This window comes from Callorhinus ursinus, unplaced genomic scaffold (assembly GCF_003265705.2).
Source record: "Callorhinus ursinus isolate GAN/ISIS: 27379988/994484 unplaced genomic scaffold, GSC_fseal_2.0 scaffold6, whole genome shotgun sequence".
In the NCBI taxonomy this organism is placed as follows: Eukaryota; Metazoa; Chordata; class Mammalia; order Carnivora; family Otariidae; genus Callorhinus; species Callorhinus ursinus.
In genome coordinates, this window is record NW_027397068.1 from 38,969,498 (window position 1) to 38,986,812 (window position 17,315).

The 17,315-nt window shown below is 34.9% G+C and overlaps 1 protein-coding gene across 5 annotated transcripts in view; it reads right to left on the reverse strand.

The window, feature by feature from the left end:
• The window catches only part of TBC1D32 (TBC1 domain family member 32), a 208,218-nt gene that overhangs the window by 33,226 nt on the left and 157,677 nt on the right, over nt 1-17,315 (reverse strand). For 4 of the 5 annotated variants that reach the window (XM_025864955.2, XM_025864962.2, XM_025864946.2 and 1 more), the window contains 3 exons: nt 6,093-6,162; nt 4,265-4,380; nt 3,360-3,514 (listed from right to left, as the gene is read on the reverse strand). In XM_025864955.2, coding sequence (XP_025720740.1) covers nt 3,360-3,514; nt 4,265-4,380; nt 6,093-6,162 — 341 coding nt within the window. The remainder of the gene's footprint in view (nt 1-3,359; nt 3,515-4,264; nt 4,381-6,092; nt 6,163-17,315) is intronic. The other variant, XM_025864977.2, reaches the window with a different exon arrangement.

Sequence of the window (17,315 nt, forward strand, 5' to 3'; positions counted from 1 at the left end):
CTCAGTCAGTTAAGTGTCTGACTCTTGATTTCAGCTCAGGTCATGATCACAGGATCATGAGATCGAGCCCAGAATCAGGCTCGTCTCTATAGCGAATTTGCTTGAGATTCTCTCCCTCCTTCTCCCTCTCCCTCTCCCTCTGCCCAAGTCCCACCTACCCCCCAACTCATCCCCACCCACATGCATGCATGCTTGCTCTCTCTCAGGTAAATACATCTTTAAAACATATATACACACACATACATAATGTATATGTATAGATACATATACATTAACATATACATATTAAAATATATGTATCTATACATACATATAAATATATAGTATTCATATATACATATATAAACTGAAAATTTGTATCCTTTATCTTCTTTTATGAAATACACATTTCATTAATGACTATTTGTACAGAATTAATGAGTTTAAAAAACACAAAAAAATCAACTTATACATATATATTAATTTTCAATGAAAGTTTAGGTAATAATTTTCTGAATATAAGCATAATAGTAGTGTAAGAAATGTATGTATAAGAAATAATTCTTATACAGTGTCTTTTCTATGTTGTATTGAAAACAATATATTTGGAGTAGGTGTGTTTAGAGATGGAGACAAGAGACTAATTATAATTACACTCTCAGAAAAAACAAGCTATTACGTAATGGAGTCCCAAAGCTCAGGCAAGAGTTCTTCTACTCTTATAGATTACCCTGTGTTGGAAGAAATTATGCCATACATTTTTGTAACCAACATAACTCCCAGCACCAAGCCTTGCATAGAGTAGCTACACAACAAATTATTGACTGAATTACAAGAAAAGATGTTAATGATTGTACCTTGTAATCACAGTACACTCACTTATAATAAAAGTTTTATTAATTGGTCTATTAATTGCCACTACATAACTAATTTATAGTAAATGGTGTTCATAAACACAGATCAATAATAACTCTGATCTACCTAAATACAACACAGTCTTCTGAATCATCAAATTATAAAGCTTGTTTGTTATACTTTTAGTGTTTTGATGTATTTTGCTTAGTCACAACTCTCTGAAAAGATCGCAACTTTTAATAAAGGTAACTGTAAGTAAAATTCAGAATATAGGATTAAGCACAAAACATGTAAGAAACCAGCATGTAATATATCATCTAAGTGACATAAAATAACATACAAACTATGCTAAAACTGTGAAAAAGAATATCAGTAAAACTTTTGGGTTGGGATATACTAGAAAGCATCATAACAGGAAGCAAGGACTTTATAAAATAATACTTTTTAGAGTATTTTACTTTAGATATTAAAAATGAAAGACATGCGCCTTAAAAAACAGACCATAGTAAGCAGTCTTTTGGTTTTTCCCTTCCACTACTGGTAGTTCTGATGAGTCACTCTATTCCTGACACTAGAAAAATCTAGTTCTACGGAAATTAAATAGAAAGACCCTATGAGAAAGACATTCCATCCACAGATCTATATTCCATATTCAATGATGCTATCAAAATAAATCTAATAAAATCCAAGCTGCTAGAGTCCTGCCTGATTTCAATTTTATGGAAAGAAAACCTATTAGAGCACAACATCACTGTTATGTTAAAAATAAAATGTGTTTTGAAAAAGTTATATTAGTCACCGTATAGTACATCATTAATTTTTGATGTAGTGTTCCATGATTCATTGTTTGCATATAACACCCAGTGCTCCATTCAATATGTGCCCTCCTTAATACCCATCACCGGGCTATCCCACCCCCCAAGCCCCTCCCCTCTGAAACCCTCAGTTTGTTTCCCATAGTCCATAGCCTCTCATGGTTCGTCTCCCCCTCTGATTTCCCCCCTTCATTTTTCCCTTCCTTCTGTCTAAGACTATCTAAGATTTTTAAAATCTTCATGTACAATTTAAGGAATTATTCAAATTCTGGTTAACAGAAGGAAAATATTCCACTGATTAGAGAAAAACTGTACACATTCTTTTGCCATTTGCTTCTGACTGTTCATGTGAGCAAATTTCGCATTATGCTTAAGTACAATTCTTATTCAGGAATTACATACAGTTATTTCAAGCATAAAAATATAAAATTTCAATATTTATAATATATTCCTCCTTGATTCTTTGCTTTTATATTCCTTATCACAAATACATACTGTAAAAACATGTAATACATGCTTTCATTGAACTCCACATATGCTCATGATCCCTTAACTTATTTATCCTTGGGTGCAATGTGATTGCACTGTCCATGTGCAGTATGTCACAGGAAAGGTTTGGGAAGTATTAGCCTATCTTGTATAGTAGACAGTTTCCCCAAGTTGGAGATCTTAATAGCAGTAAGTAAAACAAAATACAGAAACGTTAGTAAATTGAGGGATGCTCTTACCTCTAAACTCTAAGATCTCATGAAGCTAGTAAAACCCTTTAAAAAGTCAATCAGAGAAAGACATGTATCATATGACCTCACCAATATGAGGAATTCTTTTAATCTCAGGAAACAAACTGAGGGTTTCTGGAGTGGTGGGGGGTGGGAGGGATGGGGTGGCTGGGTGATAGACATTGGGGAGGGTATGTGCTATGGTGAGCACTGTGAATTGTGTAAGACTGTTGAATCACAGACCTGTACTTCTGAAACAAATAATACATTATATGTTAAAAAAAAAGAAGATAGTAGGAAAGGAAAAATGAAGGGGGGAAATCGGAGGGGGAGACGAACCATGAGAGACTATGGACTCTGAGAAACTGAGGGTTCTAGCGGGGAGGGGGTGGGGGGATGGGTTAGCCTGGTGATGGGTATTAAAGAGGGCACGTATTGAATGGAGCACTGGGTGTTATAGGCAAACAATGAATTATGGAACATTACATCAAAAACTAATGATGTAATGTATGGTGACTGATATAATAAAATAAAAAAATAAATAAAATTAATACACTATAATACTGTAATCAAAACTCATCACAGATTTCCAAACTCATCATAGATTTTCATATTCCACATAGAATATGTTGACAATTTTGACCTAATTATTTTCTTACACTGTAATTTAACTGATTCTAACAAAGACAATAAAAAAATTCAATAGCTCCTTTTACATATGTATTTTTTATAATTTACTAAATGACAAGTTTAAAATTTAATAATCCATCTATTATCACTAATCTTTCATTCAGTTACCATTAGATAAGACACCAAGCATTTGGGAAAATGTCAAATCTGTGTCTTCAAAGAGAATCAGACAAAAAGCATTCAGGTAGAAAATGAACATAAATTATTACGGACCCCTCTACAAATAAGATCCCAATGAATTTAAATAGGATTTGCCTTAAAATTTAACACACTCATTTAAAGACAGAGCAAAAAGTCTTACAGAAATATGTAGTCTTGGCAACCAAAGGAAAGCAGAGGTCAGAAGCCTGGAGAAGTGCTGAAGAAATCTGAGTGTTTTCTCTTTGTCCCCCAACATTATCATGAACAAAGAAGATACAAACCAGTCATGGCCAGCATAAGTCCCCTGCAGGCAGACTGAAAACCACAGTTAAGGAACTTTTGCAATATTTTATCTTAGAAGATAAAATATAAGAAATCCATTAATCCTCATTTCCAGGATCCTGATCAGGAAAGAGATATTGATACCTAGTCCTCATTTCATCTTCAACCAATTTACAAGCTAAATTGCTGTTTACTTACATAAGTAAAGGAGGGCAATGGAACTAGTAAATGCAGAAAAAACTATCTGCTTTGTGGCAACATTTATTCAAGTCATTAAAATCATAGTATCACTTCTTTCTCTGGTTTAGGTTACCTGCTAAATTACTAAGATAATCAAATATTTAAAAATCCATACATTTTTAGAATTCTGTAATGCAAGTGGTCCGTATGCTTTTTTCCCTTCAAGTCAAACCTATTTCTGAAAAATAACCAATTCAAGTAAAATAAGTATATGTTCCATTGTTATTCTAGATTTACTAACTCTAGAATATTCTTATTCTAGATATACTAAACCTATTTTTAAAAATTTCTTATATGTATCTGAAAATATAGCCTAATAACTTTAATTACTCAGTTTAAGATTCAATAAGACTGAATTTAGTAATTACTACACAATTTAATAAAATTCATATTTAAAATAGAGAATATTATAAAGGTACATCATAACGAATCAGCAATATAGGTTAAAGTATTATTTTATTATACATGTGTTAAGGTACCCTATCAAAGAACTATGAAAAACACATAATGTTCAATTACTGTGAATCCACTCAAAAAGGATACGAAGAGCAGATTTTATGGAAGCTTGCTGCTGTTTCAGGAATCTCTCACAGTGCTTTAAAACCAAGGTAAGATCATTTTCTGCACTGTCTTTTAACAGGCTGAGAAACTTGCCATATCTACATTAAAAGCCCACAAAACATACAAAATGAAAAACATCAGGCTCTGCGTTGCAAATTCACTTTTTTAAAATCCATCAAGCATAGTCCTCTTGAGATCCCAAGGTTTTAAGTTTTCTTTTACTTCTAGAACAACTATGCTACACAGAACACTTATAGGGAGAGCTTAACACTCAATATATGTTCCTGATAATTATATCTGGATTAGTAGTAGTCATCTGGTAAATATTGACAAATTTAAAGGAAAATAAAACAGTAATGAGAGAACAAAATGTAGATACTGTAGATAAGAAGAATACAAGCATTTTTTCCTGAACTTAATCTAAAACATGCAATGTTGACAGGTTAGACTGACTGAATGTTAAGTCTAGAAGCAATTTCAGATTTCATCTAGTCCAAAGGTTTTGAGAGGGAGCACTTCCCCTGTTGGGGCCACTTGGGAAATTCATGGGGGCGTTTTTGATTGCATAGTGACTGGGGGCACTAACGGCAGTTGGTGAGTGATCGTCAGGAGGTTTGATGTGGGACAGTCCTGCACAACCACCTGCAAATGGCCTGCCTGTTATTTGCATGGGTGAAGAAGCTATTCATAATAATTTGAAACCAATTCTGTTTTATATAAGATCATATTTTTTTCTATATTTTTTATGACACACTGAATGCAACTATGTGTAAATCAGGGAAAGACAGTACTTTCATTGTTTGAAGCCTAAGACTTGTTCTCCATTTTGGAAAGTCACTTTGCCAGTGGCAAAACTCGAACAGTATTTGAAGCACCAAGACACAATCAGTCTCTATTTGCAGCTGCCAAAGTCACAATGATTCTATATGGTTGACAGCTATGTCACATACTGTAGTTGGGCACAAACATTTCATTACAAATTACTTTCCATTTACTTCTTACCAATAAGACATTATATTGAATTTTAAAAATATGTGACTAGCTTGCTCATGTTATCTATGGATTCCATTTCAGAATAGAAATTGGACATTACAAAATAAAAAGCAGATATAGGGTCACAAAACAATGAGTGACATGCTTTATGCGATACAGATGGATTAGCCAGAATTACTATCACACTTTTCATTATAATGCTATGAATTTATAAAAATAGTCATTTTAAAAGCTTCCATATGCATCTTTTTTATAACTGATTCTAAAGATTACCCACTGAAGTAGGATGGAACTGTTAAGATTCCCATTTAATAAGCAAGAGAGGAGACTCACTCCTTAATTCACAGTCTGCTGTTTAGCTTATGTCTTTTGAAAATTACAATTTGAGTACTAAAAATTCAAACTACTATAATTGGTTAATTCATTTTTAACTTCAGTGTCTATCCTTAAGGTACTTTTGTACTCATCACCATAGTTTGACAATTAAAATCTATTATATTTTAGAAAATGGCATGATTGTGCTACCAATGTGCTGATTTTTACAATGCATTTTTTTTTTTTTTGGAAAAAACCTGTAGTCATAGAGACTTAAATGCACTGTAATTAGCCTCTGAAATGATAATGAACCATAACTGATTTACCAGCAGAGGTAATTAATCATGTGCCAATATCCCCAAAACAAAGTTATTATTTTCTGAATGATAAACTCTGCATTTAAAGTACACAAAATAGTCAGTTGTTAAATACTATTAAGCACATATCAGGAAGATAAAACAAATTCTAGAAATGCACATGGGATTTTTTCCCTATAATATACCTGACAGTCATTTTAATGCCAAGCTGCTGCACAGATGAAAGACTTTCATTCTTCACATTTGCATCAGTAGCTAAAAACAACAGAAAACTGGGTTATAAAAATGTATAAAAGTCTGCATAATAATCACATTTTAATTGAAAATTGATGAAAGTAATATTTTTACATATTTTAATGTGAATTTTGAAAACACTGATGAATTTGTTCTTTTAAGAGCTGTCAGTTATATTTTAAAAGAAATTAACAGGAAACTTTTTACAAATAACTTTTCTCCTATAAAAATCATTTAAAAGCATATTAAGTACAAAACAACTAATTGTAGTTTTAAAGCAATCTATTTTTACTTGGGTCCCAGAACACAAAAGCTATTAACCACAAAATGATCTAGAACATTGTACTTTCATCAAGCAATGCATATATAAGACTTCAATAAGTATGGTTGTTCACTTCTTAAAGATTTAAACATGAGTGTCAAGAGGGAATAATCAGTATACTGCTTATAATGTATAACAATATATGAGGGTGGAGTCAAGAAGGTTCTTCCAGCAGGAGGATTTTCTTTGTGGAGTAGGAGTTGTGATCTACCAAAAATGAAGAGGCTATATGGTATAGAGGACAACAGGAGTAGTTGAAAATTTGGATTAGGTCTGGAGAACATGGATGACACAGCTAACAGTGAATGCTCAATAGCATCATTAGATAGCACTGAGGGTTCTAGTTGTAACTTTCAATTTTGGCTAAAGAAACTATAGCGTGCATGTGCATGCATACACACACACACACACACACACACACACACACACACACACACAAAATATTAAGGGAACTGTCCAAAATCACATATCTAGTGGTAACAAGGACTAAAAGCTGGGTTTCTCATACTCATGTCAGTAGTTTTTTTTTTTTTTTTACCTTCTATTACACACTGCTGCATCTCATCCTATCAGTATGATCTACTTAACTTGTGGGCTCATTCATTCCTTTTAATACACCTTTTCTGATAAAATAAGTGTGGAGCACCATGCTAGAAGCTATGGGGAATAAAAGATAAATTATACCTCATTCCCTAAAAGAACTTTCCATGCAGTGCCAGAGATAAAATTCGTATATAGATAACTCTGATAAAGATGTTTTAAAGGACTAAGTGGAACAAGAATGGTACAGATAAAGTGTTATGTGAAATCAGAAAGAGAGAGATTACGAAGAAGTGGCACTTAAATTGAACCTTAAAATATAGCTAGACTTAAGATCTACAGAGATAAGGAAGAACAACAAATTAAACATCACTGTTATCAAACATCTACTCATTGGACAAGCAATAATTCATCTTTTAGCACTCTTAGAGATAAGGTACCCTGTTTCTCCTAGTCTCGTGTCCCAGGAAGCCCTCATAATTCCAGCCAAACCAGACTGGTCTTTTACCTACCTAGACTGGTAATTGTCTTTAAAAATAAATTAATTAATTAAAATAAAATGAAATAAACTTAAGTGCTCAGATGTAGCTTGACAAGCTACATCTCAGTTTTACTTATTCAGATCAGAACACAAACTTAGCAGTATTGTTACAGTTGGCCTATAATGAGCAGTGATTTTTTATATATCTTAGAATTCCTCCCTATTTATAAATCTAACTGTACTAATAGATTTACATTCTAGATGTAGAGATTGCTAAGGACAGCTTTGCCCCATTTATATGAGCCAGTATCTTTCTCCTAGACAAAAAAAAAAAAAAAAAAAAATGACTTTCCATTACTTTATACCAAAAACATACATGTCACAAATTATTCTCTCACAAAATGGCCAATTTTTAAAACTATTAATCATCATTCGTATGTTCACCATAATGTCAAGTTCTTAGTCTTATCAACAGCATTTTTAAAAAGTCAGCCATAATTTAAATAGCTTTACCAATGTCCACTACAACACAATCAGATTAAATTCATTTGGGTAGTGACCAGGAAGTTCTTTCTGTGTCAGTACCTGAATACAATTATGGTGATCCTCTATGTTATTATTAATTGTATTTTAATTTCCCAAGTTTAAATAATGTAAGATTTCAGTGCTGCAGTGTTGGTTACACTGGCTGAGTTTGCAAAATTTAAGTAGTTTCAATAAAATATTTTGGCTTTATATATTTCTATGGCCATGAAATAGACCTACCTCCTAGCAACTATCATAACAGGGTATTATAAGATTGATTTTTTAATTAGTAATATCATATTTTATTGAGGTATACCTTACATTCAAAGAAATATAAAGATCTTAAATGTACAGCTTAATTAATTTTGACAAATGCATACAAGCTGTACAACCCAGACCCCTCTAAGATATGGAATATTTCCATCATCTAAAAGTTCCCTCATGCTCTCTTCTAGCCAATTCCTGCACATCCTTCTTCCCTAAACCAGCCACTGTTCTGATCACTTTCAGTTAGTTTAGCTTTACCTAGAACATCATATAAATGGAATCACACAATATGTATCTTTTGTGTTTTTTATTTCACTTAACACAATGTTTTGAGATTAATTCCATGTTGTAGCATGTATCAATAATGCTTTTTTATTACGAGTAGTATTCCATTATGTAAATATGTTGAAATTTGTTTATTCAACATATATCCTTAAATTCATTTTTTGGGGACATTTGTGTTTCTTTTTTTCAGATTTTGACTTTCATGAATAAAGAGCTCTGAACATTCCTGGGCAAATATCAAAGGTGAGCTATTACCTTACACCTGTCAGAATGGCTAAAATAAAAAAGATAAGAAGTTAACAAGTGTTAGTGAAAATGTGGAGGAAAAGGAACCCTTGTACACTGTTGGTGGGAATGTAAACTGGTACATCTACTGTGGAAAACAGTACGGAGATTCCTAAAAAAATTAAAAATAGAAATACCATATGATCCACTAATTCCACTATTAGGTATTTACCCAAAGAAAATGAAAACAAACACTAATTCAGAAAGATACATGCACCCCTATGTTTATTGTAGCATTATTTACAGTAGCCAAGATATGGAAGCAATCTAAGTGTCCATCCACAGATGAATGGATAAGGAAGATGTGGGGTGTGTGTGTGTGTGTGTGTGCATGTGCATGCATGCACACACACAGGAGTATTATACAGCCATAAAAAAGGATGGGGTAACGATGCCATTTGTAACAACATGGATGGACCTAGAGGGTATTAGGCTAAGTGAAATAGGTCAGACTGAGAAAGACAAATACCATATTATTCCACTCATATATGGGAAAAAAAAGAACAAACAAAAAGCAGAATCAGACCATAAATACAGAGAACAAACCGGTGGTTGCCAAAGGAGAGTGGGGTGGAGGGTTAGGCAAAATAGGTGAAGGGGTTTCAGTTATGGAATGCATAAGTCATGGGGATAAAAGCCACAGTATAAGGATTATAGTCACTGATATTGTAATAGCAACGCATGGGGACAGATAGCAGCTACACTTGTAGTGAACACAGCATAATGTATAAACTTATTGAATCACTATGTTGCACACCTGAAATTAAAATAACATTGTGTGTCAACTATACTCAAAAACAAAACAAAACAAAAAACAGTAAAGTTATTCAGGCTGAAGAGAAATGATACCAGATGAGTACACAGATACATATGCACACAACACACATAACACCTGTACAAGAGTATAAGAAATTGTAAATGTATGGGTAAATATAAAATTACTTTGCTCTTGTTTCTTAATTTACTTAAAATAATTGACTCAAAGGGAAAACAACATGTAAAAGTAAAATGCATAGAAAAAATAGCACACAGGAAGGACAAATGGAAATAAACTTTTGTAAGGTTCTTACATGAAAGACATGGTAATTCATAGTAGACAAAAGTATCAAAATCACAGATAAAATTTTAAAACATCAGTAATCATGTAAATGGGCTAAAAACACCAATCAATGGCAGAAATTCTCAGACTGAATTAAAAACAGAAAGCAAGATGCAACCATATGCTATATATCTTTAGATGCCATTTAAATTAAAAAAACATGATATATTAAAGTTGGGAAGACATACCAACACTACTTATAAGAAAGCTGAATGTCTATATTATTATCTGACAAAATACACTCCAGGGCAAGGAGTATTATAGATAAAAGACTTTTTTTTTTACATGATAGCATGGTCAATTCATCAAGAAGAAAAAGCAATACTAAATATATATTTACCAAATCGGAAAACTTCACAATATATGAAGCAAAAACTAAAGAATTAAAGGGACAAGTAGATGAATATAAAATCATAAAGGGAGTTCAACACTACTGTATCAGTATTTGGTACCAAAAGCACACAAAAATTTAGAAATTATCTAGAAAATCTGAATAGCAGGATCAACTAAATTGCCCTTATTGGTTATTTATAGAACACTACAACCATCAACTCTAAAATATATACTCTTTTCACTTGTCAAAGGAACATTTACTAAGAACATTTATTAGGCCATAAAAAGTTTCAAAAAAATTGAAAGAAATTAAATTATACAGAGAATAATCTATAAACACAATAGAATTAAAATAGAAACCAGTAACAAAAAGATATCTGGAAAATCTCCAAATACTTGGAAGTTAAGCAACACACTGCAAATTAATCAAGGTCAAAGCAAGCTAGCAGCTAAATTAGAAAATATTTTTAATGAAATGATAATTAACACATTTCTAAATATGTTTTGGAGGCAACTAAAGCATTGCTTAGGGGAAACTTTATAACTCTATACACTTATATTAGAAAAGAATAAAAGTTTAAAGTCAATGATGTAAGCTTCCAATACAGAGGCTAGAAAAAGAAGAGGAAATTAAACCCAAAGTCAGCAGAAAAAAGAAATAAAATATAACAGAAACCAAAAAATACAAAATAAAGAAGCACAGAGGATATCAATAAAACCAAATGTTGGTTCTTTGAAAAGACCAATTATATCAACAAATCTCTACCTGGCTTATAAAGAAAAAAGAGAAAGAGAAAACACAAGTTATCAGTATCAAGAATAAAAAAGGAAATATCACCATAGATCCAACAGACCCAAGAAGAAATAAAAATCCGAAGAGTTTTACATTTATTAATGAAGTTGAATTAATATTTAAAAAGCAGACCATGAAGAAAACTTAGACCCAAATGGTATCACTAGTAAATTCTATCAAATAAGTAAAATAATAACAATCTTGCACACTTAATAAGCACAGCAAAACCAGATCCCCAAACAATTCAAAGACATTAAAAGAAAACTAATGACCAATATTGCACATGAATATAAATAGAAAAAATATTTTTAAAATATTAGCCACTCAAATTCAGCAATATATTAAAAGGATGAAGGATCACGATTAAGAAGAATTCATCTCAGAAATGCAAAGTTGGTTTAACATTCAAAAATCAATGTAAAACTTTTCCCCTAAGGATAGGAACAAGTAAGTTGTATATTTCTGCTTATATACTCAAGTTTTAACAAAATATAAAAGCAATTCAATGAGCTAAGAAAGCTTTTCAATCAATTGTTCTGGAACAACTAGATCCCAGGGAAAAAAAGATGTAAACCCTAACCTCACACCATACACAAAACATAACTCAAAATTGATTATATAGACCTTCAGGTAAAAGGCAAAGTATGAAGTATAGAAGATTATCTTTATGGACTTGATGTAGGCAAAGATTTTTCTGAGCAAAACCCTGAAAGTACTGACCATAAAAGAAAAAAAAACTGACAAACTGGACTTCATCAAAATTGATCTTCTACTCATCAAGAGACACTATCCCCCCCGCCAACCCGTGGAAGAAGTTTTTTATATATTTTTTTAAATTTTATTGTATTATGTTATGTTAGTCACCATACAATACATCATTAGTTTTTGATGTAGTGATCCACGATTCATTGTTTTCATATAACACCTAGTGCTCCATGCAGTACATGCCCTCCTTAATATCCATCATAGGGCTAACCCATCTTCCCCAACCCCTCCCCTCTAAACCCCTCAGTTTGTTCCTCAGAGTCCATAGTCCATCAAGAGACACTATTAAGAAAATGACTAGAAAGAGGTGGAGCAAGTTGGCGGAGAAGTAGGAGACCTGGATTTCTTCTGCTCTCAGGAATTCAGCTGAATGGGGATCAAACCATTCTGAACACCTACGAACTCAACAGGAGATCGAAGAAGAGAGTAGCAACAACTCTCTGAACAGAGACGCGACCACTTACTGGAAGGTAGTACATGCGGAGAAGTGAATCCGAGGTGATATTCGGGAGGAGAAACGGCAGGGGAGGGGGCCTCCACTGCTTCTGGCAAGTAATAGAGCCGTGGAGCACAAAATCGGAACTTTTAGAAGGCGTCTCCGCTGAGGGACGTCACTCCAGTGGCTAAGCAGGAGGTGGAAACCTTGCGGGACAGTGTGATCTCAGGACCCTCGGGGTCACAGAAAGACCGGGGGTGCCTGAGTGCGGCAGAGCTCCCAGGTATTGGAGCGGGGAAGCCGGCTGCAGAGACAGAGCCGAGGCGTGCGCGGTCAGCTAGGTGTGACCATAAACTGTGATCCAGGCCCAGTCGGGCCACTGCTCCTCCAGCAGGGACCCAACAAGCAGCAGAACCAGGGAGACTCCCCTTCCTCCCCTGGGAGGAGCGGCGCGGGAGCGCACTGCAGGGATCTGCTGGGTTTGGAGACTCCACATGGGGTCTGGTGCCAGAGATAGAAACACTCAGTCACAGGCCGGATGAGCACGGAGTGAGACGGGGAGACGGGAGTGATTGTTTTTCTCTGGGGGTGCACTGAGGAGCGGGGCCCCGAGTTTTCGGCTACTCCAGGCGGAGATTGGGAGGCCGCCATTTTCACTCTCATTCTCCAAAGCTGTACGGAGAGCATGCAGGGAACAAAAGCTCTGGAGAGCAAACCCGTGCACATTACCTAGCCCGGACTCACAGGGCGGGGCAATTCCGCCTCAGGCAAAGACATTTGGGAACCACGGCAACAGGCCCCTCCCCCAGAAGATCAGCATGAACAGCCAGCCAAGATCAAGTTTACCGATCAAGGAAAACGGGAGAACTCCAGCACTAGGGGAATACTGCACATAGAATTCATGGCTTTTTTACCATGATTCATTAGTTTTCAAAGTTAATTTTTTTAACTTTTTTTTTATTTTTCTTTTTCTCTTTTTCAACCAACATCTTATCAACCCCTTTAAAAAAACATTTTTTGTTTCATTTTTAGAGTCATATTCTATCCCTTCATAGTAATTACCCTTATTTTTGGCATATATATATATAAGTTGTTCACTCTTTAAAATTTTGAGATACAGTTTCTTCTAACAGATCAAAATATACCCTAAATCTCTAATGCATGGCTTTGTTCTAGTCTCCTGCCTGATCACATTCTCTCCCCCTTCTTTTTTCTTTTTTTTAAATCTTCTTCTTTCTTTTTTCAAACAACTTATCAATTCCTTTTATAAAATCTTTTATAATTTTCATCTTTACAGTCATCTTCCATCCCTTCATTGTATCAACCCTTATTTTGTACATATGTAAGTCTTTCTTTCTTTACAACTTTAGGAGGCACCATCTTCTAACAGACCAAAATACACCCAAAATCTAGTGTGTGGCACTGATCTATGCACTAGCCTGATCATATTTGATCATATTGTTTTTTGTTCTGTTTTTGTTTGTTTTTATCTTTTTCTTTTTTCTTTCTTTCCCTTTCTTTTCCCCTGGTTTCAGGTCTTTTCTTATTTGTTTAGAGTATATTTTCTGGGGATGTTGTTAACCTGTTAGCATTCTGTTCTCTCATTCATCTATTCTCCTCTGGACAAAATGACAAGACAAAAGAAATCACCTCAGCAAAAAGAACAAGAGGTAGTACTGTCTGCCAGGGACCTACTCAATATGGACATTAGTACAATGTTGGACCTAGAGTTCAGAATCGTGATTTTAAAGATACTAGCTGGGCTTGAAAAAAGCATGGAAGTTATTAGAGACACCCTTCCTGGAGAAATAAAAGAACTAAAATCTAACCAAATCGAAATCAAAAAGGCTACTAATGAGGTGCAATCAAAAATGGGGGCACTAACTGGTAGGACAAATGAGGCAGAAGAATCAGCGATATAGAAGACCAAATGATGGAAAATAAAGAGGCTGAGAAAAAGAGAGAGAAACAACTACTGGATCACGAGGGCAGAATTCAAGAGATAAGCGATACCATAAGACAAAACAACATTAAAATAATTGGGATCCCGGAAGAAGAAAGAGAGAGAGGGGCAGAAGGTATATTGGAACAAATTATAGCAGAGAACTTCCCTAATGTGAGGAAGGAAACAGGCATCAAAATTCAAGAGGCACAGAGAACCCCCCTCAAAATCAATAAAATAGGTCAACACCCTGACATCTAATAGTAAAACTTACGAGTCTCAGAGACAAAGAGAAAATCTTGAAGGCAGCTCGGGAGAAGAGATATGTAACCTATAAAGGTAGAAACACTAGATTGGCAACAGACCTATCCACAGAGACCTGGCAGGCCAGAAAGGACTGGCATGATATCTTCAGAGCACTAAATGAGAAAAATATGCAGCCAAGAATACTATATCCAGCTAGGCTGTCATTGAAAATAGAAGGAGAGATAAAAAGCTTCCAGGACAAAGAAAAACTAAAGAAATTTGCAAACACGAAACCAGCCCTCCAAGAAATATTGAAGGGGTCCTCTAAGCAAAGAGAGAGCCTAAAAGCAGCATAGACCAGAAAGGAACACAGACAATATACAGTAACAGTCACCTTACAGGCAATACAGTGGCACTAAATTCGTATCTTTCAATAGTTACCCTGAATGTAATGGGCTAAATGCCCCAATCAAAAGACACAGGCTATCAGATTGGATTAAAAAACAAGACCCATCAATATGCTGTCTGCAAGAGACTCATTTTAGACTCAAAGACACCCCCACATTGAAAGTAAAGGGGTGGAAAACCATTTACCATGCCAATTATATAAGGCAATTAATAACAAAAGCAAAGAAACACATTGACAAAAATACACTAATAGTGGGGGACTTATCACCCCCCTCACTGAAATGGACAGATCATCTAAGCAAAATATCAACAAGGAAATAAAGACTTTAAATGACACACTGGACTAAATGGACTTCACAGACATATTCAGAACATTCCATCCCAAAGCAAAGAAATACACATTCTTCTCTAGTGCCCATGGAACATTCTCCAGAATAGATCACATCCTAGGTCACAAATCAGGTCTCAACCTCTACGAAAAGACTGGGATTATTCCCTGCATATTTTCAGACCACAGTGCACTGAAACTAGAACTCAATCACAACAGGAAAGTCGGAAAGAACTCAAATACATGGAGGCTAAAGAGCATCCTACTAAAGAATGAATGGGTCAACAAGGAAATTAAAGAAGAATTTAAAAAATTCATGGAAACCAATGAAAATGAAAACACAACTGTTCAAAATCTTTGGGATGCAACAAAGGCGGTCCTAAGAGGTAAGTATATAGCAATAGAAGCCTTTCTCAAGAAACAAGAAAGGTCTCAAATACACAACCTAACCCTACACCTAAAGGAGCTGGAGAAAGAACAGCAAGTAAAGCCTAAACCCAGTGGGAGAAGAGAAATAATAAAGATCAGAGCAGAAATCAATGAAATAGAAACCAAAAGAACAGTAGAACAGATCAACGAAACTAGGAGCTGGTTCTTTGAAAGAATTAACAAGATTGATAAACCCCTGGCCAGACTGATCAAAAAGGAAAGAAAAAGGATCCAAATCAACAAAATCATGAATGAAAGAGGAGAGATCACAACCAACACCAAAGAAATACAATTATAAGAACATATTATGAGCAACTCTATGCCAGCAAATTAGATAACCTGGAAGAAATGGGTGCATTCCTAGAGATGTATCAACTACCAAAACTGAAACAGGAAGAAATAGAAAACCTGAACACACCTATAACCAGTAAGGAAATTGAAGCAGTCATCAAAAATCTCCCAAGAAACAAAAGCCCAGGGCCAGATGGCTTCCCAGGGGAATTCTACCAAACATTTAAAGAAAAATTAATACCTATTCTCCCGAAACTCTTCCAAAAACTAGAAATAGAAGGAAAACTTCCAAACTCATTTTATGAGGCTAGCATTACCTTGATCCCAAAACCAGACAAAGACCCCAGAAAAAGGAGAATTACAGACCAATATCCTTGATGGACATGGATGCAAATATTCTTACCAAAATACTAGCCAATAGGATCCAACAGTACATTAAAAGGATTATTCACCACGACCAAGTGGGATTTATCCCTGGGCTGCAAGGCTGGTTCAACATCTGCAAATCAATCAACGTCATACAACATATTAAGAAAAAAAAGAACAGGAATCATATGATCCTCTCAATAGATGCAGAAAAAGCATTTGACAAAGTGCAGCATCCTTTCTTGATCAAAACTCTTCAGAGTATAGGGATAGAGGGTACATACCTCAATACCATAAAAGCCATCTATGAAAAACCTACAGCGAATATCATTCTCAATGGGGAAAAGCTGAGAGCTTTTCGCCTAAGGTCAGGAACGCGGCAGGGATGTCCACTATCACCACTGCTATTTAACATAGTATTAGAAGGAGTAGCCACAGCAATCAGACAACAAAAAGAAATCAAAGGCATCCAAATCGGCAAAGAGAAAGTCAAACTCTCACTCTTTGCAGATGATATGATACTGTATGTGGAAAACCCAAAAGATGCCACCCCAAAACTGCTAGAAATCATACAGGAATTCAGGAAAGTGGCAGGATATAAAATCAATGCACAGATATCAGTGGCATTCCTACACACCACCAACAAGACAGACGAGAGACAAATGAAGGAGTCGATCCCATTTACAATTGCACCCAAAACCATAAGATACCTAGGAATAAATTTAACCAAAGAGGCAAAGGATCTGTACTCAGAAAACTATAAAATACTCATGATAGAAATTGAGGAAGACACAAAGAAATGGAAAAACGTTCCATGCTCATGGACTGGAAGAAAAACATTGTGAAGAAGTCAATGCTACCTAGAGCAATCTACACATTCAATGCAATCCCCATCAATATACCATCCACTTTTTTCAAAGAAATGGAACAAATAATCCTAAAATTTGTATGGAACCAGAAGAGACCCCGAATAGCCAGAGGAATGTTGAAAAAGAAAAGCAAAGCTGGTGGCATTACAATTCCGGACTTCCAG